The sequence below is a fragment of the Ovis aries genome, chromosome 20 (assembly GCF_016772045.2).
Source record: "Ovis aries strain OAR_USU_Benz2616 breed Rambouillet chromosome 20, ARS-UI_Ramb_v3.0, whole genome shotgun sequence".
Classification (NCBI taxonomy): domain Eukaryota; kingdom Metazoa; phylum Chordata; class Mammalia; order Artiodactyla; family Bovidae; genus Ovis; species Ovis aries.
This window is the reverse complement of record NC_056073.1, coordinates 3,374,036-3,401,849: the sequence shown is the minus strand read 5'-3', so window position 1 is coordinate 3,401,849 and position 27,814 is coordinate 3,374,036. Positions and strand designations below refer to the sequence as shown.

General features: G+C 41.6%; 2 protein-coding genes and 1 non-coding gene across 3 annotated transcripts in view; all 3 read left to right on the top strand.

The window, feature by feature from the left end:
* Positions 1 to 27,814, top strand: part of BEND6 (BEN domain containing 6) — a 60,668-nt gene that overhangs the window by 3,163 nt on the left and 29,691 nt on the right. Inside the window, exons 2-3 of the mRNA XM_027958483.3 lie at positions 15,464 to 15,665; positions 22,933 to 23,110. Coding sequence (XP_027814284.1) covers positions 15,546 to 15,665; positions 22,933 to 23,110 — 298 coding nt within the window. The 5' untranslated portion in view covers positions 15,464 to 15,545. The remainder of the gene's footprint in view (positions 1 to 15,463; positions 15,666 to 22,932; positions 23,111 to 27,814) is intronic.
* On the top strand, positions 185 to 312 carry LOC114109766 (small nucleolar RNA SNORA18). The gene has a single exon (XR_003586345.1). It is a non-coding gene; the product is annotated as a small nucleolar RNA SNORA18 (small nucleolar RNA).
* On the top strand, positions 17,419 to 18,053 carry LOC121817350 (ER membrane protein complex subunit 5-like). The gene has a single exon (XM_060403022.1). It carries the CDS (start codon positions 17,496 to 17,498, stop codon positions 17,964 to 17,966), a length of 471 nt encoding a protein of 156 aa, XP_060259005.1. The 5' UTR covers positions 17,419 to 17,495; the 3' UTR covers positions 17,967 to 18,053.

Genomic DNA, 27,814 nt, shown 5'->3' with positions numbered 1-27,814 from the left:
CTGAGGTTCGGACCCACTGAGGAGCCGAGTTGTCAGAAAGTCATCCATGTGAAATTACCCACGGAAACCCGGCTGGGGAATCAGAAGCAGAGAAGGGTGGGAATCGCACACATCAGTTATAGTTGAAGTCACGCAGGTGGACAGAATTACAAAGGAAGAGAAAGTGTGGAAAGAACTGAAATCTGTTGAGGTTTATCCTGATGGGGCTTTTTTGTAAACCTACATTTCTGGAAATGCCTCATAGAGTAACTATGGTGTCCTTTAATCATAGAACTATGTATTAGATCTGTGGTAAAGAACTGTAAGTCAGAACTGCCAAGTAAACTATGAAAAACTTAATGATCAAATTTTTTATCATAGATATTGTTATATCCCAATGATCTGTACTGTTCTAGTGTGTGATCGCTTAGGAGTGAATATGATCTGAACTTCATGCATTCACAGAGAGTGTCTAAAATTCAGATCCATCTCCTGACCCTAAACATGGTAAATTGCTTGAGGAAATTGGATCCCAAAGATTACAGGTGAGGAACTTTGAAGTGTGTCCATATTCCATTGGAGAACAAAGAAGCTAGCTAACTAAAAGAATTGTGGACAGACTGACATGACAGCTGTGGATTGAGCAAAACTTCTCTTTGAAAGGGTTATCTTGAAGATACTGACTTTCGAGAACTATGGTGATTGGTAGTGCAAAGAATCAGAACACGTGAAATTCCTTAAAAATTTATTGAATGAAATAATTTTGCCTGTTACACATAATAATAATAATTTTAAAAAGAAAACCTTTACACTTTGTGCAGAAAGTGAAAAAAAAAAATAGATTCAGAACTTTGGAGACGTCTAACTCCTTGAGGGCTGAGAAATGAGAGCAGGAAGTGCTTCCTGTTCAGGGGCTTCTCAGGACAGGTGCACATCCAGAGTAAGGAGTCAGAGCACAGAGGACCCGTGGTGAAGAGCCCTCTGCACACCCTCCAGGGAATCAGTTCATCTCACTGGGAGAGGCTGAAACCAGACGGGAGGGGATTGGAGAGGGACTAGGATGTGGAGAAGAGGCAAGAGCAATGTCTACAATCTTTGGAGAAATTTAGCTCTAGAATGCATGGGCAGAAATGCGAGTAAAGCCCAATAATTGTGCTTTCGCCAGAATAGGATACAACTTGGGAGAAGGAGCCAATAGTGGAAGAGAAATTGTGAGTTGAAGGGAGGGGAGAAGACGACCACCTCTCCCATGTGTTTTGTGGTTCAGCCACTTGGCCTCAGGCTCCCTGAGTCTCCCAGACCTGTTGTTTCTGCTCTCAGGCTGCCTCTGACTCTACAGAGTTAAAACTGGCCCTGACTGGTTGTGGTGGCTCCCTACCCCAAGCCCTCCCCACCGGCCCTGGCTGCTAACGTTCAGATAGAAGAAGGATTTTTAGGGAAAGAGAAAGAATACCTTGGAATATCGCTGAGGCTATTTGTAAGCGTTTATTACAAACTTCGGTGGAAGTGAGTGGATGACCTGATTGGTAATCAGGCAGAGATATTCCGCTGGAATGTTACCCCGGAAAACAAAAAATTTAGGTAAGAATGAGTCTAGCAATAAGTTACTTGAAATCATACCTTCTTGATTGAATTTGTTTACTCTCAGAAATTGGTGGTGTGAAAGGAATTGGGAGAAATCTGAGAAAGGTTGTATGCTTGTTCATTCCCAAGTGGTTTTCATGACAGTCTGAGACCAGGGCCTGTGCCAACCGTATACATGCCCTTGGATTGAAAGTCCAAGGAGCCACATCATTTGGGAGCATCACTACAGCATCTAATGTAATCCAGGAGGCATTTTCCAGCCACCAGAATCAGGGGAGCCATCATATGAATGAATCACTATTCTCTTTTAAAATTTTGCATTTGAAGGTAAAAGAATTATTCTTTGCAATAAATATCAAATATTATTTGTAGCAAATATGTCCTATAAAAGATCTTTATTTTACCATAATTAAAATTTGAAAAACAAAGGCCATCATTAATAAGAGAAAGTATTTTATATGACATCATCCCAAATTGTTCTTTTATGTTTTAGAAATTTTAGAGCCGGATTCGGATTTGTTGTCCTAGAGGTGGCAAAATTCATAATCATTCTTGGGTGGGGGGAGGGGTTTGTTCTTTTTTTTGTGAATGCTACAGACTTCTCGAAAAAGTCTGCTGACTTTGAAAGTTTAAAAACATCAATATAATTGAATTCATCTCCTCTGTAATGCTTTGCAGACAGTTTTTGGAAAGTAATCATTTATTATCCAGAAGCAAATAGACTTCATTTCTATAGTTTCCACACTGAGTGTGGGATTAGTCATGCAGCAAAATACTGAGTCATTTGGCTGGAAAATTTACTCATAGTTGTATGAACTGCCAGTGGAAGATGTGAGAGCTGTTCATAAATCAAATTATAAAGCTCTCAGTTATAAATCACTGCCCAAACTTGTTCATTATTGTTCAGATAGTGTGGACTACTTCTACCATTTCTAAGAATCGGCAACGTATACAAAGCAAGTTTGAAAGCAGAAGTCGTTGCCTTCTAGATCCAAGATAAGAGTTGTCATGTTCATTACAAGCATTTCAACATTCTTAAGGGAAAAAAAGCGAGGTAAGCGAGTGGTTTATAGTCAAAGCCCACCTGGGCTTCCCAGGTGGCTCCACGATGAAGAATCTGCCTGCCAATGCAGGGGACTCAGGAGATTTCGAGTTCAGGCTTTGGGTTGGGAAGATCCTCTGGAGAAGGAAATGGCAACCCACTCCCGTGTTCTTGCCTGGGAAATCCCATGGACAGAGAGGCCTGGTGGGCTGCAGTCCATGGAGTCACAGAACAGTTGGACAGGACTGGGCAACTAAACAAAAAGCAAAGCAAATAGGTTACGAGATGAATAAATTCTTGATTAGCTAATGTTTATGGATTAAATTCCAGGTTGTCTTAATAAAATAACAGCAATATTTATTAACTAAAGGATCTCCATTTCTTACAACAGTTTCTGTAGGACTTTTCCATTAACTATTTTGTGGTAACAGATTTGTATACTAATGCATCAATGTGCTGGTAGCCTGAAAGGATGTCACTAAGAGAACAGAAGTAGCATGTGTACCCAGGAAAAGAGAATGAGTAACTGAGAATTAGTAAAAGATATTTCAATAACATACAGCCCCAGATGTTATTGAAATTATCCAGGTATAATGGCATCCCACAGATCTAGGAACAGAAAGAAAAAATATATCTTAACATGACTTTGTGGTTCTAAAATACTTTTTGGAGTAAAATAGGAAAACAAATAGCAAACTCACTAAATTAGGATATAGTAAAATTTATATTTCAAAGATGAAAGCCAAAACTCTAAAGTGTGTTCTTGCTGGTCTTATCTGTGCTGTAGGAGTCTTTAACCTGGGATTCACAAACAGGATTCTAGGGACCTGAAATTATATGTAAAACTGTGCATCTCTTTAGAGGGACATGATCCACAGTTTTCACCAGGTTCTTAAGGAGTTATTACCAAAAAGAGCATCCTCAGAACCATACACAGCCACACAGATATACCAAGGCTTCTGCAGCATCAAATCATTCTCTCCTCCATCAGCATCACATCACGTCAGTGACCACCCGCATCCCAGACTGGGGGAAGGGTCTGAAGCATCTTCAGACTAGAATGAACTGAGGAAGCTCTCGGCTGTAACTAAACAAGCCCAGGGATGTTTCCCCAGTGCAAGGGAACAGCTTGCCAGAGACAGTGTGCCCTGAGCTTCCTTGTCCTCCCGCAACTTTAAATGAGTTTTAAGAGGGACTAAAAGGCTCCTTCAGTAACTTTTATTGGGATGTCAGCTTCAACCCTGAGAGGCGGAAACCTGTATTAAACTATCCAGGGCCACTCCACAGACGTCTAGATGTTTGAAGGCAGAAGCCCATTCTGAGCCGGAAACACTGGTCCTGGAATTTAGTCTTCAGCTCAGAGTCTGCGAGGATCTCCATAAAATCTTAAAGCTCAACAGAGAGGCAGGCGGACTTCCCTGACAGTCCAGTGGTTAAGACTCCCTCTCCACTGTCGAGGGCTGGGGTTCCATCCCTAGCCGGGGAACTAAAATCCCACGTGCCACTTTGTGTGGCCAAAAACTAAAAATAAGAAAAATTTTTAAAAAGAGCAAGGCAAGGACTTAGTATTAGGCTCCCAGAAACTACTCCTAGACATCCTAGTGAATTTAGCAGCCACTCCCCCTGTATCCTGCTTAAGCCACAGCGGTAAAGCCTTTCAATACCCAGTGTTCCCTAGAGGTCTGGGAACTGGGGCCCTGAATCCCACCAGGATAACCCTGCCTGAGGTGTGGAATGGGCTTTCCAGGTGGCTCAGTAGGTAAAGAATCTGCCTGCCGTGCACGAGATGCAGGAGACACGGGTTTGACCCCTGGGTCAGGAAGGTCCCCTGGAGGAGGGCATGGCCACCCACTCCAGCATTCTTGCCTAAGAAATCCCGTGGAAAAAGGATTCCGTGGGGTCGCAGAGTTAGACACGCCCGAAGCAACGAGCACTCGCGCACGTGGTGTGGAAGACCGCCCTCCGTCCCCAGGAGCTCAGCGCCGTCCTCCCACTCCTCCGCCTTCCCCTCCCCATGGCGTGGCTGTGAGCCCCGCTCCCCTGCCCCTCGTCTCCCAGGACGCTAGGTCCTGTGACCTGTCCCTGGGATCACATTCCCCCACTTCACGAAGAGGCCCTTTGTTTCATTACGGGACTTCCTCACCCCAGTGGGCAAGTCCAGCGTCCAGGGCTCCTCGTCTCTGGGTCTGGTGGCTCCATCTCCTCCAGGTTCCCTGCCGATGCCGCAGGCTGCGGAAGGCTTTGTGGTTTGACATTCACACCTTCCACGCAGGAGCGGACTTGAGACAACGCCATTTCCAGAGTGTCTCTGGTCCCGCTGTGCACTGCTCTTGCGCAGTTTCGTTTGGGGTCCATCTGCAGTGAAGCAGGAATCCACTTGGCTCACAGTTAGTGCCCCCCTCCCCGGTGGTCTGGGTCTTGGGGCCCCGGAAGCTGGCTGGCGTGATCGCTTTTCACCTCTTGCCCTCACTCACAGGGCTCAGGACTCTGTGTGCTGGGCTTCCTCATCACGGAATGGAATACTGCTTTAACAGCGTGTGAAAGAATATTAGAGCCGGAAAATTACTGATAGTAGGTGAAGGGGCACCTACTTTTTTGTTACAATTGATTAAGTAAATTATCTGAAATATGTGACTCAGCAGATTTATTATGTTCAGATCTAAACTTTTAAGACTATTAAAGTACAAAATTAATAGAGACATTGGCAATTGGTATACACTTAATTTCATTAGTATACGACATTAATATAGGGTATGTGCTTAGTCACTCAGTCGTATCCGACTCTTTGTGACCCCATGGACTGTAGCCCACCAGGGCTGTCCATGGGATTCTGCAGGCAAGAATACTGGAATGGGTTGCTGTGCCCTCCTCCAGGGGATTTTCCCAACCCAGGGATTGAACCCAGGTCTCCCGCATTGCAGGTGGATTCTTTACCAGCTGAGCCACCAGAGAATGGGGCAGATATTTCAAAGAGAAATTAGCTTGTCCTTTATGTTGTAATCAATCAGATAGATTAATATTTGAATGTTGAATCACTCCTGATTTTTATGCATAGGCATTAATTCCTGCATCAGAATGATTACATTTTATGAATTTTTAAAATTTGTCTAAAAATTATTAAAATTATAGTGATCTCATCTTGCAGTCAACTTTCAAGACGGACAGAATATTCTACATGAATCAAAAAAAAATGTGAAGTGGAAGATGGTTTACATGACTTAACAACTATCCTAATATAGAACGTTTCATTGATTCTTACTCTTCTTTAGGCGTGACTCTGCACTTGTGTTTCTGATAAATTGGGAAAAGCACATAAATATCAGAGGGTAGAGTGAAGGGACAAGTAGTAACAGAGGAATAGCCAAGGAAAATAATACTCACAAAGACAGGTATTCCTTAGAAAAGATTTTGGAGGCCCTATAACCATGGGAAAACTTATCCGGAGTCCTTCTGAGTTTTGCATATACTCTCTTGCGCAGACTTTCAGATGGTCCTACACACACACACACGGCTATAGGCTTTTTTTAATTGAAGTATAGTTGATTTACAAGGTTAATTTCTGCTGCACAGCAAAGTGACTCAGTTATACACATGTATTCTTTTTCGTATTTTTTTCTATTATGGTTTATCACAGGATATTGACTATACTCCCCTGTGCTATACAGTAGGACCTTATTTATCCATCCTATATATAATAGTTTAAATCTGCTAATCCCAGACTCCCAATCGTTCCATCCCCCTACCCCCTTGGCAACCACAAGTTTGTTCTCTATGTGGCTACAGGCTTTCTGTAGACATTAGACGGGACAGGTGACACTGCGGAAGCGGGTGAAGGTTGTCTCCCAGCCTCTGATTTCCACGCTGTTACTGCTCTGCTGTAAACATCTTGCTGAACACATCAGGATGAAAATGAGGTGGTCTCACTGTCTCATTACAGAAGAGTTGGAGACTGGGCCATTTAGCACCCAGGTCAGGAGCAACAGAGAGACTTCGGTGCAAAAGATGAGGCTGGTGGCTTTCTTTGTTCAAGCTACTGTAGAAAAATACCAGACAATGAGTAGCTCATAAACAACAGAAATGTTCCTCTCATAGTTCTGGAGGCCGGGGTCCTGGATCAGGTGCCAGTGTGGTAGGGTGCTGGCGAAGCCCCTCTTCCAGCTGCAGACTGCCGATTCCTCACTGTGTCCTCCCCCGGCAGAAGGCTAGGGATCCCCTGGAAGCCTTTCTAACAAGGGAACTAATCCATTCAAGAGGCCTCCCCCCTCCCCCCCTCCTCATTCCCGCCCCCACTTCATGACCTCATCACCTCCCCAAAGCTCCACCACCTGATACCATCACCAATGAGGGTGAGGATTTCAACATACGGATTTGGGGAGGCACCCATTCTGACCATAGCAGCTGGGTGTAGGGAAACTAGGAGAAACTTCCTCCAGTATATATATAGTTTAAAAAATAATATGGATGTCTCCTACCACCATGTCCCACCTTGCCAGAGGCACAGCTCAGACTGGTAGCCCATTTCACAGAGAGCATTAAACCAGCACTGGATATTTAGAAATATGTTGTCATTATTTTCCTGGCATCTTCAATTCAGTTCAGTTCAGTCGCTCAGTCGTGTCCAACTCTTTGCGACCCCATGAATTGCAGCACACCAGGCCTCCCTGTCCATCACCAACTCCCAAAGTTGACCCAAACTCATGTCCATCAAGTTGGTGATGCCATCCAGCCATCTCATCCTCTGTCGTCCCCTTCTCCTCCTGTCTGCAGTCTCTTCCAGCATCAGAGTCTTTTCCAGTGAATCAGCTTTTCACATGAGGTGGCCAAAGTATTGGAGTTTCAGCTTTAGCATCATTCCTTCCAAAGAACACCCAGGACTGATCTCCTTTAGGATGGATTGGTTGGATCTCCTTGCAGTCCAAGGGACTCTCAAGAGTCTTCTCCAACACCACAGTTCAAAAGCATCAATTCTTCAGCGCTCAGCCTTCTTCACAGTCCGACTCTCACATCCATACATGACCACTGGAAAAACCATAGCCTTGATTAGATGGACCTTAGTAGGCAAAGTAATGTCTCTGCTTTTGAATATGCTGTCTAGGTTGGTCATAACTTTCCTTCCAAGGAGCAAGCATCTTTTAATTTCATGGCTGCAATCGCCATCTGCAGTGATTTTGGAGCCCCCCAAAATAAAGTCTGACACTGTTTCCACTGTTTCCCCATCTATTTGCCATGAAGTGATGGGACCAGATTACAGGCTCTAAATTATGTCTCTCAAGTACCGTCCTAAATATTTTAGTATTAATGTGCAGTGAAGTAAGGCACGGAGAATAAAAGGTTCAAGCAGTTGTTTTGCTCACCAGGAAAAGAAATGAAGATGAAGGAAAAGGAAGCATGCGACACAGCGAAACTTTTCAGTGTGATAACTGAGCCCCTAGGCCAGGGTTCAGCAAACTGCTGCCCCTCTGCCTGCCTTTTGTGTCTGTACCGCCTGTGAACTAAAAGCAATTTTTTACAGTTTCAAGTCATGAAAAAATAATGTGAGAATATAGTATCATGATATGTGAGAACTGTATAAAATTGAAGTTTCGGTGTCCGTAAACTTTTATTGGAGCACGTCCACACTGTTTTGTGTACAGATCGCCCGTGTGCTTTCGTGCTGCAAGGCACAGCTGAGTAGTTGACAGAGGCCACACTGGGCAGCCCGCTCGGTACAGTGCTGTTGAGATGACTGGACAGTGTTTTAATGTCATGCACATTGTCATACCACTGTATGACACTGCGTTTTATTTTCTTACTATCTGTGCATGCCAGTTACGCCAACGCTAGAAGGAAAGAGAACTCTGGACTCACGGCTTCTGAAGCAGAGTGGCATGTGGGTTATTTTGTTACCAAATTAGATGGCAAAGCATTGTGTGTATTATACACGACACTTTAGCTGTGCTATAAAAAAAAAAAAACATTACCAAACTCAGCACTCATCACAGTATTTCCAGCTCACCAGAAAGCAAGTCACAACAATTAGAAAATGTATTTATTTTTACTTTGGGCCATGCCCTGCAGCTTGTGGGATCTTAGTTTCCTGACCAGGGATTGAACCCAGGACCTTGGCAATAAGAGCCTGAAGTCCTAACCACTGGATTGCCAGGGAATTCTCCTTGAAAATTTAAAGTGAAATATCACAGCAGAATTTTTTCACAAAAATGAGGAATGAAAAGGAGTCTGTGACTAGAGTAAGTTTCTGGGTGGTTAGTTTGTTAGCAAGGAAAGCCCTTAGTGACAGTTAATGAAGTCATCCTTTTTTGCAGTAGCTAAAGGCACGTGCCCAGAAAAAAAACAAATATACTTAAGACTCTTAGTTTTTCACCAGAAACAGTTACTCAAAGGAATGAGGACATCAGGAGCAATGTAATTAAAATACATAGCAAGTGACTTCGTGTTTCTTGGCTCATGATGAATCAACAGATGTTACTGATATTGCTTAGTTGTTCTTGTTTATTTGGGGAGTAATTGCTGAGTTTAAAGTGACTGACAAATTAGCCATTATAAATAGTCTTTGTGAAACTACTGTGGGAGAGAATAATTCCTAAGAAGTTGAGAAAACATTGATTCAGTACAACCTGATGTGGAATCTACTAAGATGTGATGCGGCTGATGGTGGTTCAAAATGTGTGTGAAGCCGAAAAAGATTTGTTGGAAAAATTTATAAAACTTGTGAAAATATAAGTTATTTAAAGCCTACAGTTATTCATTTTATTTTTAATCAGAAGATACTTTGAAGAAAATGTTTGAACCTATTATATATATGTATTTTTTTACATAGCTATATTGAATTATTATTTAAATGCTATTCACCCATTTGAAGTACACAGTTCAATGTGGAGTTTTATTTTTATTTGTTTTATTCACAGGGTTTATGCAATAACCACCACAATCCAATTTTTAAAAAATATTTTTGGGGCCTCCCTTGTGCTCCATTGGTTAAGACTCTGCTTCAAGGGCAGGGGTTATGGGTTCAGTCTCTCTTTGGGGAACTAAGATCCCACGTGTCGCATGGCTTGGCCAAAAAATTATTTTTTAATTTTTAAACATAATTTTGTCTTTTTTAAAAGAAACCCATCAACAGGGATTCCTTTCCCCATCCACCAATCTTTCACCTCTAGGAAACCATTAATGTATTTTTGTTTCTAGAAATTTGACAATTCTTGACATTTCATATAAATGTAATCATACAATGTGCGATCTTTTGAGACTGATGTCTTCAACTTAGCATAAGGTTTCCAAGGCTCATTTATGTTGTAGCATGTATTAGAACTTCATTTCTTCTTATTGCTGAATCGTATTTTACTGTAGGAACGTACTTACTTTTATTCATCTAGTCAGAAGTTGATAAACTTTGGGTTTTTCCACTTTTTAGCTGTTATGGCTAATACTGCTGTGAACATTTGAGTACAAATTTTTGTTTTGATGTATGCTTTCACTTCTGCTGGAGATATACTTAGGAGAGAAACTGATGTATCATATGGTGATGCAGTATTTAACTTTTGGGAGAACTGCCAGACTGTTTTCCAAAATGCATGCCCTATTTTTACAATCCCACCAGCAAGAGTGGGATTCCAGTTTCTCCACATCAGTACCAAAACTTTTTGTTTTTTGTCTTTTTTGGTTATAGCCACCTCAGTGGATATGAAGAGGCATCTTATTGTAATTTTTATGAGCATTTGTGTAGTGGTTAATAACACTGGGTTATTCATTGTTTATCTTCATTGAAATAATGTCTGTTTAAATTCTTTGTTTAAAAAAGGATTTATTTTTTTGTTTAAAAATAATAACTTGTTAATTATCCTTTGTTTAAAAACAGCTGGGTCATTCATCTTTTTATTATTGTATTGTAAAAGTTTTTAGATATCCTGTATTCAAGTCCCTTATGAGATCTATTTTCAAATATTTCCTTCCATTGTGTAAGTTTTCTTTTTACTTTCTTGATGGTATCATTTGTGAAAATAATGTTTTTGCTCATATCTATGAAATCGTTGCCTAACCCAAGATCACAAAATTTATATAAACTCTCATAACACGTCAGCATTAGCAAGTGAGCATTTGACTTTAATTTTGAAAAGGAAAAGGGAAAGAAAGAAAAAGAAAAGGGAAAACATTGAACACTAATTAAACAAGATTTTTTAAAATTCCATTCTCCGTAGGCCTATGTTACAAAAAATTGTACTCAATTATTATCAGTTTAGTTTCAAATATGTGGAGTACATCATGAGAAATGCCATGCTGGATGAATCGTAAGTTAGAATCAACATTGCCGAGAGAAATATCAACTACTTCAGATATGTAGATGATACCACCCTGATGGCAGAAAGTAAAGAGGAACTAAAGAGCCTCTTCATGAGGGTGAAAGAGGAGAGTGAAAAAGCTGGCTTGAAACTCAACATCAGAAAAATTAAGATCATGGCATCCGGTCCCATAACTTCATGGCAAATAAAAGGAGGAAAAAGTGGAAGCAGTGACAGATTTTAATTTCCTGGGCTTCAAAATCACTGCAGATGGTGACTGCAGCCATGAAATTAAAAGATGCTTGCTCCTTGGAAGGAAAACTATGACAAACCTAGACAGCGTATTAAAAAGCAGAGATACCGCTTTGTCGATGAAGGTCCGTAAAGTCAAAGCTATGGTTTTTCCAGTAGTCAGATACGGATGTGAGAGCCGGATCATAAAAAATGCTGAGTGCCAAAGAACTGATGCTTTTGAATTGTGGTGCTGGAGAAGACTCGAGAGTTCCTTGCACTGAAGGGAGCTGTAATCAGTCAATCCTAAAGGAACTCAACCCTGAATACTCATTAGAAGGACTGATGCTGAAGTTCCAATACTTTGGCCACCTGATGCAAAGAGCCAACTCATTGGAGAAGACCCTGATGCTGGGAAAGATTGAAGAAAAAGGAGAAGGGGGTGGCAGAGGATGAGATGGTTTTAGAGAGCATCACCTCAATGGACATAAATTTGAGCACGTGCCGGGAGATAACGGACGACAGAGGAACCTGGCGTGCTGCCTGCTTCCTTTGCTGGAGTTGCAAAGAGTCAAATACAACTTAGTGAATGAACAGCAATAACATTTCAAATTCATGAATGAAAAGTTTTGAAGATTTATGTTCTTTCTTACTTATAAGTACCCACATAATATCCTTGATTTTGCTTCTTGGCCTGCAAAGCCTAAAAAATATACTACCTGACCCTTCACAGAAAATGTGTGTTGGCCTTGCTCTGAGTGACCAGATGAATGAGATTTGCTGTAAGTGGAGACTTTGTTGACAGAATCCTCTCTAAATAATTATATATCACTGATTTAAGATTGCTTATGGCAAACACACTTAGGATCTGTGGATTCACAACTCCCTAGAGAAGGTCATGCGAGCTAGACAGCTCTGAGGTCTAAAACGGAGGTGTGTCACAACCTAAACACACCCACTGTGTGAGCTGACCCCCAACTCTCAGAGGTCTCACCTGTTATTCTAGAAGGAAGGACCTACAAAACCCGCAGAAAGTCCTAAATTTCTCCCCATTCTGCCTGTGCCTTTTTTTAAACTGGAGTATAATTGCCTTACAATGTTGCGTTAGTTTCTTGCCCGTGCCTTTTGATTGCCTGTATCTTTGAAATTATTCACAAAACTTGATACTAGGTAAGGTCTCTGATGTTTCTAAGATATGATAGTCTAGTCCCATGTGTTAGGTGAAACACTATTCATGCATTTAAAAGCTTAAAGTAAATTTTCAAAAAGTCAAACCAAGCAGTCTTGGAAAGAACATCCCAAATATAATTTTATGCTTGGAGTAGAGAATAATTAATTTCTCTGAAAATAGGTAAAAGATCCATATTTTCTAAAAGGCGTGCTTGGGGTAATTTGGTAAGGAGCATAGTTACCTTCTGTTTAACAGTCCCTTTGAGATCAGTCTCTTCTGTAAAGTTTTGTCACGAGCATACTTAGTCCCTCAGTCGTGTACAGCTCTTTGCAACCCCATGGACTGTAGCTCACCAGGCTCCTCTGTCCATGGGATTTTCAGGCAAGAACACTGGAGGGGGTTGCCATTTCCTTCTCCAGGGAATCTTCCTGACCCAAACTCGTGTCTCCTATGTCTCCTGCATTGCAGACAGATTCTTGACCTGCTGAGCCATCAGCTATATAAATTATATATCTTTTCGTAAAAACAAACCAACATTTGCAAGTAAAAAGGATTCTCGGATCAAATGTGCTGAATCATCCATAGACAGTAAAAGACAGATTTGATCATTTCCACTCTATTCAACTTAAGCACTATCATCTGCTTTATCAGGTTTTGAAAAAACGATTCTCCCTTAGAATTTTTATGAAGTCTATTATCTTTGAAATGTGCCCTCATTCTTCATAGTACTATTCTTAAGTTTATACCAAAGAAGATATTCCATCTCAAAACTTTAGAGGTTTCAGAAAAAAAAAAAAAAAAAAAGGACCAATTTCTAGGCCATTATTGATCTCCCTTGGAATGTTTTGGTCCTGATGAGACCTGCTATCTTTAATGTCTTTTTCCTAAAGGTGTATAACTTCCGTCCTCATTTGCATCATTTTGTAATCTTTCTGCTTAGACTCCTCATAACTGACAAGAAAAAACTTGTAAAGATGGGGGAAAATTATACTATTTAATTTTATACGTGACAACTTCCTGCATCCCACATATTGGAAACGTGACATCCTCATGATTTTGAATCAAGTGGAAGCGTGTCCTAAATAGGCTCATGGGAGAAGAAGGACAGGAAGAATGAGTAAACTAGTTCACTTATGCGGCTAGTGCCTTTATGAAACATACAGCTACAAACATATTATGTATCCCTTTGCTTTTTCTTTTTTATTTCATATATGACCAAACATCTCAAAATATCCCAACTTTTTTAGATTTTATTAACTTTATTCAACAGTCTAATAAAGATAGAAAAATGTTACAATTTTATACATACCTACATATACTTTCATTTTTTTTGTTTATTTGTTTTTTATGGAAAGGTATTTTATTTGAAACATAGCAAGCAGTGTGTACATGTCAATCTCAAACTCCCAACCTACCCTCTCTCACTTCCTCCCTGGTAACCACAACTTCATTCTCTAAGTTTGTGAGTCTGTTTCTGGTTTTTAAATAAGTTCATCTGTATATTTTCTTTTTAGATTCCACATATAATGGATATCATATATTTGTGTTCCTCTATGTTACTTCACTTAGTGTGATAATCTCCGGGTCCATCCATGTTGGTGCAAATGGCATTGTTTTGTTCTTTTTTATGGCTGACTAGTTGCCAGCAAATTTGGAAAACTCAGCAGTGGCCACAGGACTGGAAAAGGTCAGTTTTCATTCCAATTCCAAAGAAAGGCAAAGAATGCTCAAACTACTGCACAATTGCACTCATCTCACACGCTAGTAAAGTAATGCTCAAAATTCTCCAAGCCAGGCTTCAGCAATACGTGAACCGTGAACTTCCTGATGTTCAAGCTGGTTTTAGAAAAGGCAGAGGAACCAGAGATCAAATTGCCAGCATCCGCTGGATCATGGAAAAAGCAAGAGGGTTCCAGAAAAGCATCTATTTCTGCTTTATTGACTATGCCAAAGCCTTTGACTGTGTGGATCACAACAAACTGTGGAAAATTCTTGAAGAGATGAGAATACCAGACCACCTGACCTGCCTCTTGAGAAATCTGTATGCAGGTCAGGAAGCAACAATTAGAACTGGACATGGAACAACAGACTGGTTCCAAATAGGAAAAGGAGTACATCAAGGCTGTATATTGTCTCCCTGCTTATTTAACTTCTATGCAGAGTGCATCATGAGAAACGCTGGACTGGAAGAAACACAAGCTGGAATCAAGATTGCCGGGAGAAATATCACTAACCTCAGATATGCAGAGGACACCACCCTTATGGCAGAAAGTGAAGAGCAGCTAAAAAGCCTCTTGATGAAAGTGAAAGAGGAGAGTGAAAAAGTTGGCTTAAAGCTCAACATTCAGAAAACGAAGATCATGGCATCTGGTCCCATCACTTCATGGGAAATAGATGGGGAAACAGTGGAAACAGTGTCAGACTGTATTTTGGGGGGCTCCAAAATCACTGCAGATGGTGACTGCAGCCATGAAATTAAAAGACGCTTACTCCTTGGAAGAAAAGTTATGACCAACCTAGACAGCATACTCAAAAGCAGAGACATTACTTTGCCGACTAAGGTCCGTCTAGTCAAGGCTATGGTTTTTCCAGTGGTCGTGTAAGGATGTGAGAGTTGGTCTGTGAAGAAGGCAGAGCGCCAAAGAATTGATGCTTTTGAACTGTGGTGTTGGAGAAGACTCTTGAGAGTCCCCTGGACTGCAAGGAGATCCAACCAGTCCATTCTAAAGGAGATCAGCCCTGGGATTTCTTTGGAAGGAATGATGCTAAAGCTGAAACTCCAATACTTTGGCCACCTCATGCGAAGAGTTGACTCATTGGAAAAGACTCTGATGCTGGGAGGGATTGGGGGCAAGAGGAGAAGGGGACCACAGAGGATGAGATGGCTGGATGGCATCACTGACTCGATGGAAGGGAGTCTGAGTGAACTCCGGGAGTTGGTGATGGACAGGGAGGCCTGGCGTGCTGCGATTCATGGGGTCGCAAAGAGTCAGACACGACTGAGTGACTGAGCTGAACTGAAGTGGTCTGTGTATATATGTACCATACCTCCTTTATCCATTCCTTTGTTGGTGACATTTAGGTTGCTTCCATGTCTTGGCTGTCGTAAACAGTGTTGCAATAAACACAGGCGTGCATGGATCTTTTCAAACCATGTTTTTCTCTTGTTTTTCATTTTAGGGCAAAATATTAACAGAATATCCCCATCTCATGGGCTTTCCCTCCTCCCACAATTTCACAAAACCTTTGGTAACTAAGAAAAATGCAGACGATCTTTCAAACAGAGGAAACCACTGATTCCCAAGCTCTCAGAAAAGGAAAGAGGAAAAGGACGGAGCCGATGGACTCAGAGAATGTGAACAGTGACCCAGACAAAGCCCAGGTGGGTGTGCTGCTGCTGGGGGTCCCCCGCGACTCCACAATTCCTTTCTCAATTTACTGCTGCATTTCCCCCTCTTGTCTCAATTTATTCTTCCCTTTAATTCTTTATTCAACTGAAGGAATAAAATTTCATGTTATCTTTTTATTATTGAACAAGTTGAATTAGAAACATACTCAAAAGACATCTTATGTACTTCTATTGAAGTGTGGCCAATTATGCATTGTTCAAACTTTCCTTGATATCCTGGTATATTAAAGATTAGCAAACCATCAAAAATGTGTTTTTCTTCCTCAAACCACTGGAGAAATTGGAACACGTCTTCTAAAATTTACTGGCTGCGTTTCTTTTTTGACACTGTTTGTAGTCAGGGCCCCTTTCTTGTTTGAATTCATTCATTTATTCCTTTTTGATCTGAGTTCCCTACTCGTATTCTCCTCCTACACTTTCGACAAACTATCCCTGTGTTTATTCTGTGCCTTTTTGTGTGTCTTTGTAATGCATGAAGTGTTTGTGTGCATATATTTTTAATTTTTTTTATGGTTTAGAATATTTTTTAGTCCCTGGGAATGGTGTCTAGAGGCATCGAGAATGGTCCGGCATGTGGCACATGTCCATCCTAGGCTGCCCAGTCTAACAAAGCTAGACTGACTTGAACCCCTGGCAATAGAATTGTTTGCCTTTAAACCCAGAAGTTTGGGGAAGTACCAAAATCCACGTGTGGAATGTACCCAGGCTGACTTTGAGAAGTTGGCTCTGTGAGACCAAAAGATCCTACGAGGTTTTCTGAAATGAAATATCTCAGCTGGGCATATGGTGGGTCTGTGTCTGCCAAGTGTGTCCGTGACTGGATTACACATTCTTTCCTTATAGAGGGACAGAAAATCCTTGTAAAAGTGTTGGAGGCACAAGCACAGAGTCAGGAACCTAAATTTAAAATGAAGCCTTTTTCACCAGAAATTAATGAAATACTGTTAATCAACTATACTCCAATATAAAATTTTAGATTTTTAAAATAAAATAAAAATTAAATGAAGCACCTTTGGGTAATTAAAAAATCAAAAGGCTAAGAATTATATAGTGTATATATAGTACATATATATAATATATAGTATGATCATTAATATATATCATATTATATATATATGTATATAGTGTGTGTGTGTGTGTGTGCCTGTAAAACATCTCCTACCCATCCTGTTCCCCACCCCCCAGCCCCCATCTCAGAGAACCGCCTGTTTGGCTTTCTTGTTTATCATCCCAGTGTTTCTTGGTTAAAATAGAGCAAATTGAATGCAGATATTCTTATCCCCTCTTCTGCACAAAGAGTAACTTACTAGATAGGCTGCTTTGTACTTTGCTTTTTTTTATTTAGCATATTTTGCAGATCTTTCTATTAGTGCATAAAGAACTTTCTCTTCTGTACGTCAGCACCCCCTGGGCGTATGTACCCTTTTTTGCTTATCCAGGCCCCTAGCATGGATATGGCTTGTTTCCAGTCTTCTTCTTTCTACAAATCACGCTGTACTGTACATTATGGCTCCATCATCTTGCACCTCACTTAGTAGTATGCTGGTATCATAATATACACCTCAATCTGTTTCTGATTTTTCAATCAGTGCTGCTTTTAGCTTCTGTCTATACTGCTGTTATGCATGATTCATTGTGTCTGACAAAGCATGGCATTCATTACTTCACATGTGCTTTCCTCCAGTGAGGAAGACTTAGATTTCCTCCAGCATCTTAGTACTACAAACAATGACAAAGTAAATGTCCATATTCATGTCCTTTTAAGAAACAGCGTGAGAATGTCTCTGGGATAATTGCTTTCATATGACAATGAAATTACTTTCCAGAAGGTGTGCGTTGGTCCGCCTGCCCAGCAGCAGCGCCTCAGGGTTCCGTGTTTGTGCTTCCCTGCTATGGAAGGGGCTGGTGGGCATCGGCCGCTTTGCCCTAGCCCATGCGGCCTTTTCCGCTGCACAGCCTCGTTCTTATAGGCAATTAGCAGAAAAGGAAGATGAATCACTGCCAATAGATATAGGTCTTCAGACACTCCTGGCCTTTGCAGTTACCTGTTATGGTATAGTTCATAGTGCAGGGGAGTTTAAAGACCTGGATGCCACTTCAGAACTAAAAAATAAGACATTTGACACACTAAGGAATCACTTATCATTTTATATATTTAATCATCGTGGTCAAGTACTGTTCCGGCCTTCGGATACAATAAATTCTTCAAATCAAGATGCATTGTCCTCTAGTACATCATTGAAGTTACAAAAACTTGAATCACTGTGTCGTTAAGATTTTTACAAATTATAATAACAGGACAGGACACAAAGCTGGAATATTGGAGTTTGGGATACAAAACACTCCCCCATCAGTATTTATATTGATCGCTTAGACCTAATTAAAAAAGTCTGTGACCCTTATTTGTACACCGTTAATCAAGTCATTAATGCAGTATAAGTTATCTGTGAAATGAGTCTTTGATCTTTCAAAGACAGAATTCTTTTTTCATTTAAAACAAATTCCCATTTTTTGTAAAAGTCACTGTTTTGAGCACATTTCTTTGAAAAATGTTGATGGCTTTGTAATTATTTATTTTCTTAGATTCCTTTTGCACTACAGTTTTTAGGATCCTTTTGGAAATAGTGTGACTACTGCATTTTGCAGTATGAATGGTAGTAAACGGTCTTAAGTTCTTAACAACAAATGGATTTCTCTAAAGAGACCAAAATGGTGACTTACCAGTTTTTCTTATGCCTCCTAAAAAGGGGCTCTGCTTCAGCAGATACTTGCCGGTGTTTAATTTATCCGTGACTTCTCACCCTACCCCACGCCCGTGTACCTGCTAACATCAGCTGTCTTGTTTCATCACCTCTCCGGGGTTCAGTGTGCAGTGAGCAAGTTCTGTGTCAGAAGTTCCCTGTCACAACAAATAGATTTAGCAAACTCACCTTCCATAAAGCTACCTGCGTTCTCTTCATGTATCTGTAAAAAGATGTCCCTAATTGATTATGTAGTGTGAGAATAGTTGAAGATAGACCAGAAAGACCATCCGTGAATTAATTATCCTGCCTATGTAGAAGAACAGTGATCACTGAAGAAAACTGATTAGTTGTTACTAGCCAGCTTAACTTATTCAAAGCCTCTGTTCTTTTATTGCATACTAAACTAGTGAATTAGTTGGAGAAGGCAATGGCACCCCACTCCAGTACTCTTGCCTGGAAAATCCCATGGACGGAGGAGCCTGGTAGGCTGCAGTCCATGGGGTCACTAAGAGTCGGACACGACTGAGCGTCTTCCCTTTCACTTTTCACTTTCATGCATTGGAGAAGGAACTGGCAACCCACTCCAGTGTTCTTGCCTGGAGAATCCCAGGGATGGGGGAGCCTGATGGGCTGCCGTCTCTGGGGTCGCAGAGTCGGACACGACAGAAGCGACTTAGCAGCAGTAGCAGCAGTAGCAGCCAACACACAGCATTTATGTCCTTATTGCATCTATTTGGTAAGTGAGGGGAGAAAATGATATCTTGTTTCAATTTGCTAGTGCAGGTATGGGGGTCCAGAGGTTCCTTGAGGATAAAACAGTTCACCTGCTCTAGCAGGCCAGTGTTATAGTTTCTTTTGCAAGTTGTGTCTCTCAAAAACTTTAACAGCTGATCAAACTCTTTCTATTTGGTTTCCTTGCAAGTAACTACTGCCACACATCTTATTTGGTCCTAAATAAGCCTGAAAACTCTCCTCTTTTATTAAGGCTGCCCAGCCTCTTTTCTCTCCATCTTTTGGCAGTGAGTTAATTCCCATGTGAAACTAAAGCCTTAAAGGTAACGCTCTGAAGCCAAGGTTTACTTTCGGGATGGATTTCAGTGTCTGGCAGGGAGCACTTAAACAGAAGCTCCTGAGAAAGCCTTGAGGTCACAGGCTTACCTCCTGCAATTTAGATATAGACATCATTTTTTTTTTCAAGCCTTGAAGATTTAACACTGGACTCAGTTTAGATCGCTTGCTGCATTCTCAGGGTCAATGGATGAAGAAAGTCTTCCGTTTCTGCAAACCAGCTAGCACCGACAGGAAGTCACTGATGCACACAGACGTCTCTTTCCAGGCTCAACAAGCACATGGTCTGCCTCCCAAGGCATTGCAGGTGACCGTGTATCAACTGTGTCATCACTGAGGCCTAACAAGAGTCAGTGACCTTCCAACACGTTATACCTGTGCTCTTTTTGTCACAGCCTGACCTCTAAGTAGTTGAAACATATGTCACTTTTTGGGTATCTGGCTTCTAGTTCATAGCATCTACATTAGGATGCATGTTGCAAAAGCTGTAACAAAGAGCCAAACGTCACAGTGGTGCATAAAGATAGTTTATTTCCCTTTCACACAACAGGAAGCAGAGCCCTGGTTGCTATGGCAGCTCCACAATGTTGAGGATCCCTCTTATCTTCTCTATCTACCTTCCTGAACACACAGCCTTGGCCTCTGGGTCACGCCTCTCTCTTTGCCAGTAGAAAAAGGAGAATTGAGGCAGGATAAAACATGCCCGTTGCTCCTAAGGTCATGACCCAGTGTTGGTACACATGGTTTCTACTCCTGTTGATTGGTGGAAGCTTAGTCACAAAGCCACACTGAGATGCCCCGGAGTCTGGAAAATGTAATCTAGCTGACACCCACCTGCTCCGCTAAAAACCTACAGTAATATTTAGAGGAGTAGGAGAACAAAGGCCTGGAGATAGCCAGCAGGCTCCGTCACTGCCCCTACCTCTACTGAGTTTTTATACTTTCTGCTGGGTTTCTTCACATATGCTGCAGGGAATATGTTCTCTTCTTGTTGATTGATACATATACCTTATCTGTTGTAGGTTTTAGAAATTTTCTCTAGATCTATCATAGAGAAGGCAATGGCACCCCACTCCAGTACTCTTGCCTGGAAAATCCCATGGACGGAGGAGCCTGGTGGGCTAAAATCCATGGGGTCACGAAGAGTCAGACACGACTGAGCGACTTCACTTTCACTTTTCACTTTCACCTTTCACTTTCATGCATTGGAGAGGAAATGGCAACCCACTCCAGAGTTCTTGCCTGGAGAATCCCAGGGATGGAGGAGCCTGGTGGGCTGCCTTTTATGGGTCGCACAGAGTCGGACACGACTGAAGCGGCTTAGCAGCAGCAGCAGCTAAATCTATTGTCTATTAACTTTGTCTTCCAATGATGGTTACAAATGGATTCGCTTTAGCTTGATTTTATTTCTCTCTTTTGCTGCAAGAACTAGATCATGTATTCTGCTTTTTTTCCAATTGCTCTGCATAGAATTATGCTCTCAATAGGCATCCTTCAGTTTTTTTCAAAAATATTTCATTTCTATTTAACCAAATCTATCATCTTTTAATTTAAAATTTATATATCTACTGTGAATACATTAACTACTTGCCCACATAGGACAATAGTCACTTTCATTACCAGTATATATATATATATTATATATGTCACATACATATATGGAATAATGAAATATATACACATATATAGATTTGTATATTTGTAAAATAAGGAGTGAGGTTAAACGTATACATTACCAATCATACAAAAACAAAATTGTATTTCCTGTAACTGATCCTACCTGGCTTTCAATTCTCCTTCCCTGCTTGACAAGGAAGTGGGGGGATGGGAAATTTGAACTTGTCCATTGACAGTGAATTACAGTTAGAGTCTTCCGGGGTTTAAAAGTCCCTTTGAGATATTGGTATGATTTAAGTCTCAGTGAGACTAGACTCTCACCCTCCTCCGCTTCCTGTTTTTTTCTAAGAAATGATTCAAGTTTTGAGGAGTTTTCTACATCATGCAGCGTCTGCGGAGGGGCGGCTGCTCTTCCGCCCGGGCTTGAGTCTTCTCTGTGGTTCCTGGGTGTCCAGTACTGTGACTGCTGAGGCACAGGGGTCCCTCCAGCCCCCCGGGGGTCCTGTTGGCACCGTCTACTGATGTTTGCTATGCTGGAACCCACTGCCATCTTCTGTAAGGTTCTGTCACTGTAGCCTCTCTGTCCCCCTGTTCCCCCAGCACGTACCCAGTTCGTGACTGGGACACAGGGAACATTCAGATTCTCCGGCTGCTTTGCCTGATCTCCGAGGGGTCTGGACACTGTCTCTGGTTCACCTGGCCACACACCCCTTTTGACCATTTCTGATCTGGGGCCCAGAAGGGCACTGTGTTGCCCTGATGGTGCTGGACAGGGAGCCCATTTAAGGCATTTATGGTGCACTGAAAAGCCTGGAGCCGGCCCTGCTGCCTAGACTGCCTTCATTCATCTGGATGTTTCTGGCATCTACCCTGACCCTGGTGATCCACCTCCATTCCCACAAAGGTCAGGGCAGGAAGAGCAGACACGAATGTTTCTGTCTTTCTTGTCCCTAATCCCTCTTGCTCCTCAACCCGGCCGCAGGAAGTCTCTCCCCCTCCTGTTCAGCAGGAACTTTCTTGATGCCATGCCTTCATCTCTCTCTCTATAAAACGTATTGCAGTGTAGCTGACTGACAGTGCCGTGTCAGTTCCAGGTGTACACGTGCCTCTGTCTCTTCTCCTCTGAAGTTTATTTTTAGAAACATACTCCAGGCTTCTAGGTTTGGACCTTTATAAATTCTATTCTGTTGTAATTTCCCAGATTTAGATTTATATAAATATAAAGATAAGCTTTATAATTTGAGAAAATTTTTCTCTTTCTCTGCACAGCCTAGGTTTTACAGCTCAAGTGTACACATTTCAGACTGTTGTCCTGCTGTCCTCAAAAAATATCTTTTAAACTAAAAGGTAAACATCAGTGCTTTGTTCTGGGTAAATCTCCCTCCTTTCTCTGGTGGAATAAACTCCCAAATTGGCCTCATGGCTTAGTCTCAACAGAGAGGCTGAGGATGAGACAATGGGAGAAAAATGGAGGATGTGGATGAGTTATGAAGATCTGAATAGCACTCTGGTTGTTTCTGCTCTTTTATTCTATTTTTCTACTTGGTGTTTTTCACTGACATTAAGCTGAAAGTCAGAATCCTGATGACTGTTTTGAGAAAGTCGTGTGTGTGAAGCTTTGATGTCCTCCCCTACTCTGAGCTCCCCTGCATGGTGGAGGACCAGGCTGAGGCTAGATCGCTTGCAAGGACCCAGCTCCCTCCTGGGAGAGCAGGAGCCTGTAGGTCTGATTAAGTCCCAGCAGCATCCAGAACACAGGATAAACCACAAAGCTGCCTTGATGCTTTTGTTGTGCCTGCCTTGTATTTTAGAGAGACCCATATTCGGGAAATGCCTTTCTGCCTGGTGAAAGCTCCAGTGAGGATGAAGAGCCTTTAGCAGAACTGTCAAAGGAGGAATTGTGCACAAAAATAAAAAGGCTGAAACAAAAACTAACAAACATCCGGAAAGAAAACAGCCGCCTTCGACAGTCTTTGGTCATGCTGCAAGGTAAACCTGGGGAAGATTGACATTTTTAGATAAAAAGAAAAATACTTGGTGAGTGGAAAGTATTTAAATCAGTTGTCAAGAATGAAAAAATCAGTGCCTTAGAGAAAAACTTAAAAACTACATTTTAAGAAAATCTATGATTGTGCAATTTAACATGGATACACTCTATCAAATCCTCAGTTTATTGCTTAGAAAATTTTAGATTATTCCTAAAAAATACCAAATGTTGTATTCATTTAGCAATGTACAACAAATATTTACTGAGCATTTAATATAGGCCTAGACAGAAAAGATCAGTTAGACAAGAGATAGATTAATGTGTTCACGATGTACTAATCTCGTTCCCCTCTGCTAATGAAGCGCTAGAAAACGGGGCCTGTGGTGATCCCTTATAGAATCACTGGAATTAAAGATACCATATATTAAATTTCAGATTTAGAATTGGGAGGAGTGGAAAATAATCCCGTTCTATTGAAGACTTACAAAGGAGAAAGAGAGGCCCAAGAAAATTAAAAGTCCCCTGGTATAATGCCTTTTGGCAGAACCTATCAACATATTATGTTTAGGTGTTTATTTTTTTAATTATGTTTCCCATTTGTAGTTCAGCATCAGGCACTATTTTTACAGCTGAATTATATTCTGTGTTGGAAAGCATTCTTTCCAACATAAAACAGTAAACACATAGTGTACTTTGAAAATACATCCCTCTGGCTGCTGTGTACAGAATAAGGACAAGGAGCACAGAAAGGAAAGTGGGGAGAACCACTCTGAAAGGTGTTCCAGACCTCATACTAGCAGGATGGCAGCCTCGCACAGGGCTGTGGCCATGGAAATAAAGACGACGATCTTGCAGTATTCTGGGAGGCAGAAATGGCAGGAGACAGAACAATGTCGTGAGCTAGATCGACACAGTGGGATGGCTCAGATGCCTTCCTACAGTTGTTGGTTAAGTTGAAGGCTTCTTAGTTTTAAGTAGAAACAGGGAGATGTGATTGGAAATACGATATTTATTCCACCAACAAGCTATTCTCTCTTTATTTTTTACATCTTAAATATTGCATTTTTATAACTGATGGTTTTTCCTGGTGAGATTTTTGCAGTTTTCCTTTTTATAAGGATGTCAGTCATTTTGGATTAAGGCCTACCTCATTTTAACTTGATTCCATCTGTAAGACCCTATTTCCAAATAGGGTCACACTCTGAGATTTTGGAGGTTAGACTTCAGCATCTCTTTTTGGGGGATACACAGTTCAGCCCACAATATTCCATACTGCTGACCCCAAAGGTCATTTCTGAAGGGGCCCATTAAGTGCCTGCTACTTTTGATGCCTTGGCTTCCTCTCCTCCCTTGGCTTCGAGGACACCTGTTTCCTCATGTGCTGCTGAGCTTTCCACCCTGGTCTGTGTGTCTGCCTCATTGCATCATTTTACCCTCCAAATATCTAAGGATGCCCAGGCTCAGCCCTTGGACTCCTTTCTTTGCTGTCTGCGTGCAATCCACAGGGGCTCATGTCCAATTCTATGGTGTTAAATTCAACAGTAACTGATTCTCAGACGTACCTCTGGCCTGGACTTCCCCCTTTAGCTCCTGACTCTGTCTGGCTGTATTTGCATGACTGGCAGGTATCCCAGGCCCGCCTGTCCCGTCCGTGTGCCCAGCCTTCCCCTCCATCTGCTCTGTATTTCCTTCTTCCTTGTCTTGGTTAAGGCTAACTGCGTGGTGAAAGTTTCTCAAGTCAAAAATCACGATGCTATCTTGTAGTGCTTTGACATCCTACACTCAGTCTCTTGGCAAATCCTACCAACTTCCCCTTCAGAATATCTCTGGTTTAGACTAGTCCAGATCACCAGCATCTCTCCCCCGGCTATCACGGCGGCTTTCTCCCTGGTCTTGCCCTTTTGCTCATGCTCCTGTGCAGTCCCCTCTCAATACGCAGCAGTTACAACCCTGCTCCTTGGCGGCCAGCTCATGCCGTTCCTCTCTGAAAACTCTTTGGTGCATGTCCACCTCACAGGGGGAAGAACCAAGGTCAGTTTTATGACCTAGAGTCCTTACATGATCCAGGCACCTCCCCGCCACCTACCTTTCTAGCCTTGTTTTCTATTCTCTCCCCCTCCTTCTTTGTGATTCAACCCACCCTGGACCGCTTGTTTTCCCTCTGAATACATCAGAGGTGATCTGACTTCAGGGTCTCTGTACCAACTTTCTCCTTGGCCTGAGATGTTACTCCCCCAGATATCCATGTGGTTTGCACCCCCACATACTTCAAGACTTCACTCTAAATTCATTTTTGCCCTGACTTACTCTCTCCATTTAAACTATCAGCCCCTCTTTCCTCACAACGTTTTTTATCCCCCTCCCTTGCTTTGTTTCCTCTTTGGTATTTGCAACCCTAAATCCTCTATTCCATATTTAATATTGTCTGCCCCCCTGCATGTGCACACACTGGAATGTACTCCTGGAAACCAAAGTGAAATTGGCCATTGGCTGGACTTCAGGCAAAGAGGAAGAGTCAGGAACTGCCAGCTGCCACTGCAGTATTCATGCATGCATTTCTTCATTCAACCAATATTTATAAAGTCCTCTATATATCAGGCACTGCTGTAGGTACCTAGAAAAACCCAGTGAACAAAATAGCAAAAGATCCCTGCTCTCGTGAAACTCACATTCCAGTGAGGCAAGCAATCAAGATCATGAAAAATAGTGATTAAATAAATTACATACTATGTTAGCTAGTGGAAAAAGCTATGGGAAAAAAATAGGTGGTCAAGGAGGATGGGGATTTGAGAAAGAACGTGTGTGTTTTAAATGTGGGTCATAGTAGGTCTCCTTGCGAATCTATAGTTGGGAAGTGGGACGATATCAAAAAGTTGAAATTTCATATATAATCCAAGTAAGAAAGGGATCTGAGAGAAGAGTGCACGGTGGTTAGTCATCTTTTGCTCAGCGGTATTCTTTGAACTAAGAATCAGTTTTTCTGTCTATAAAGCCTACTAAGAAATATGGCAGAACATATATGCCATTCTAGATGTTCAGGATGGCAGATGTGTGGGTTCTGTGTGCACATGTTAAACATTTGAAACAGATCTTGTGAACCACAACTAACCAGTACAATAAGATAGAGAAGGAAAGAAGTGATAGCTCTTCTGTACAGAATGCTATTAAATTGTTACTACGTGTAAAGGGTGAATATATACCCAGGAAAAATAATGCCTTAGCTGAAAACTCAACTCTATTAACTAAAGAGATGTCAGTAAAGAAGGAAAACTCAATTAAGTTTTGCCGAGGTTCATTTAAATATAGCAGAAAGCTGTCGAAGTTTCAGACATAGGCAAAGTAAAACCAATGGATCACTGAAGTAGTAATCATTAAAAGTTTATTGTGCTCACATCAAAAAGACAGTTTGCTAATCAGGAGCACTCAAATCAGAATATGGAATGAGGCTCAGGGGTATACTTTTATAAAGCAGCTTGTATAGTGAGAAAGCAGTGACTGTTTACACTTCTTTATAGTATTGGTTATAATATTAGAATTGTTTTTAATGGCAGGGAATTGGTCAGGGGTTGCCTGATATCAACCTTGGGAAGCAGTTCAAGTTTTGTTTATGATTTTTCAGAGATGAAAACACGAAATGGCCCAGGACAAGTTAAGTCTTGCAAAACAAGCTAAATTAAGCCTTGTTTGTGTGATTAACTGGTTTTGTCTGCTTGGGGAATTTTCAAGGCTGGTCTCCCTTTGTTTCTGATTTTTAACAAAGCTTTAGTTAAATGTGTGAATCTCCCTGTTTTCTTGAAATCCTATGAAAAAGAAACTTAAAATGCATAAAACCACAAGGACCAAGAAAACTCAAAAGGAGACCACAGCAGATAAAAGATGCCGATAGAATTTGAGAAGCTGAGAGCAGATGGATGAGTGGTAACTGAGTCCATCTGGAGAAATCTGAAAGCTCGGTGTCTGTGATGCAGGGGGGGAGGTACAGGCAGGGGACGGAGGAAGAGGAAGTCAAAGGAAATAAGCCACATCACAGCTGAGAAACACAGAAGGCTTAGAATTGTGCTTGAGAAAGGGATTATGTTAGTCCTGATAGTGTGAAAACTGGAGGAGTCATTGAAAAACTTCCTCAAAACCCTTTGGGACCCAAAGTCTCACATTTCTCCTGTGCAGCTGGCAACTTCCACCCTTCCCGCAGCAAAGGACGGGTGTGCTCTCTTAGGAGAGGCTGATCCAAAGCCATGAACTCAGGGACTCTGGGCACAGTTGAGGGGAGGGGTGTGATCATTGGAGGAACTCCCCTAACATGTAATGCAGAGATGGAAACAAAGGGGAAAGTGAGGTCACAGGAAACAGAGAAAATGCTGGGAGCAGAGGGAGGCTCCGTGAAACGGGTGGTTTAAGGGAGGAACAGTCAAAGACATCAATAAAATGTCTGGAAGTGAAAGTTAAGAAAGTCTTATAGATATCGCAACAAGGAGGCGAAGAAAAGGGAAATAAAAGAGATTAGCAAAAACAGAGAATGAGTCCAGGAGGTCAAACATCCAAAGAAAAGAGGTCCTGATAGCGAGGAGAGAGAAAAGGGAGGAATTATCTTAAAAACAAATACAGTACACTTCTAGAACTGAAAGACATAAAATTCTAGACTGAAAGATGCCACCAAAAGCAAAAAGGCTTATTTAAGGCACAATAACGCGAAGTTTCAGAACACT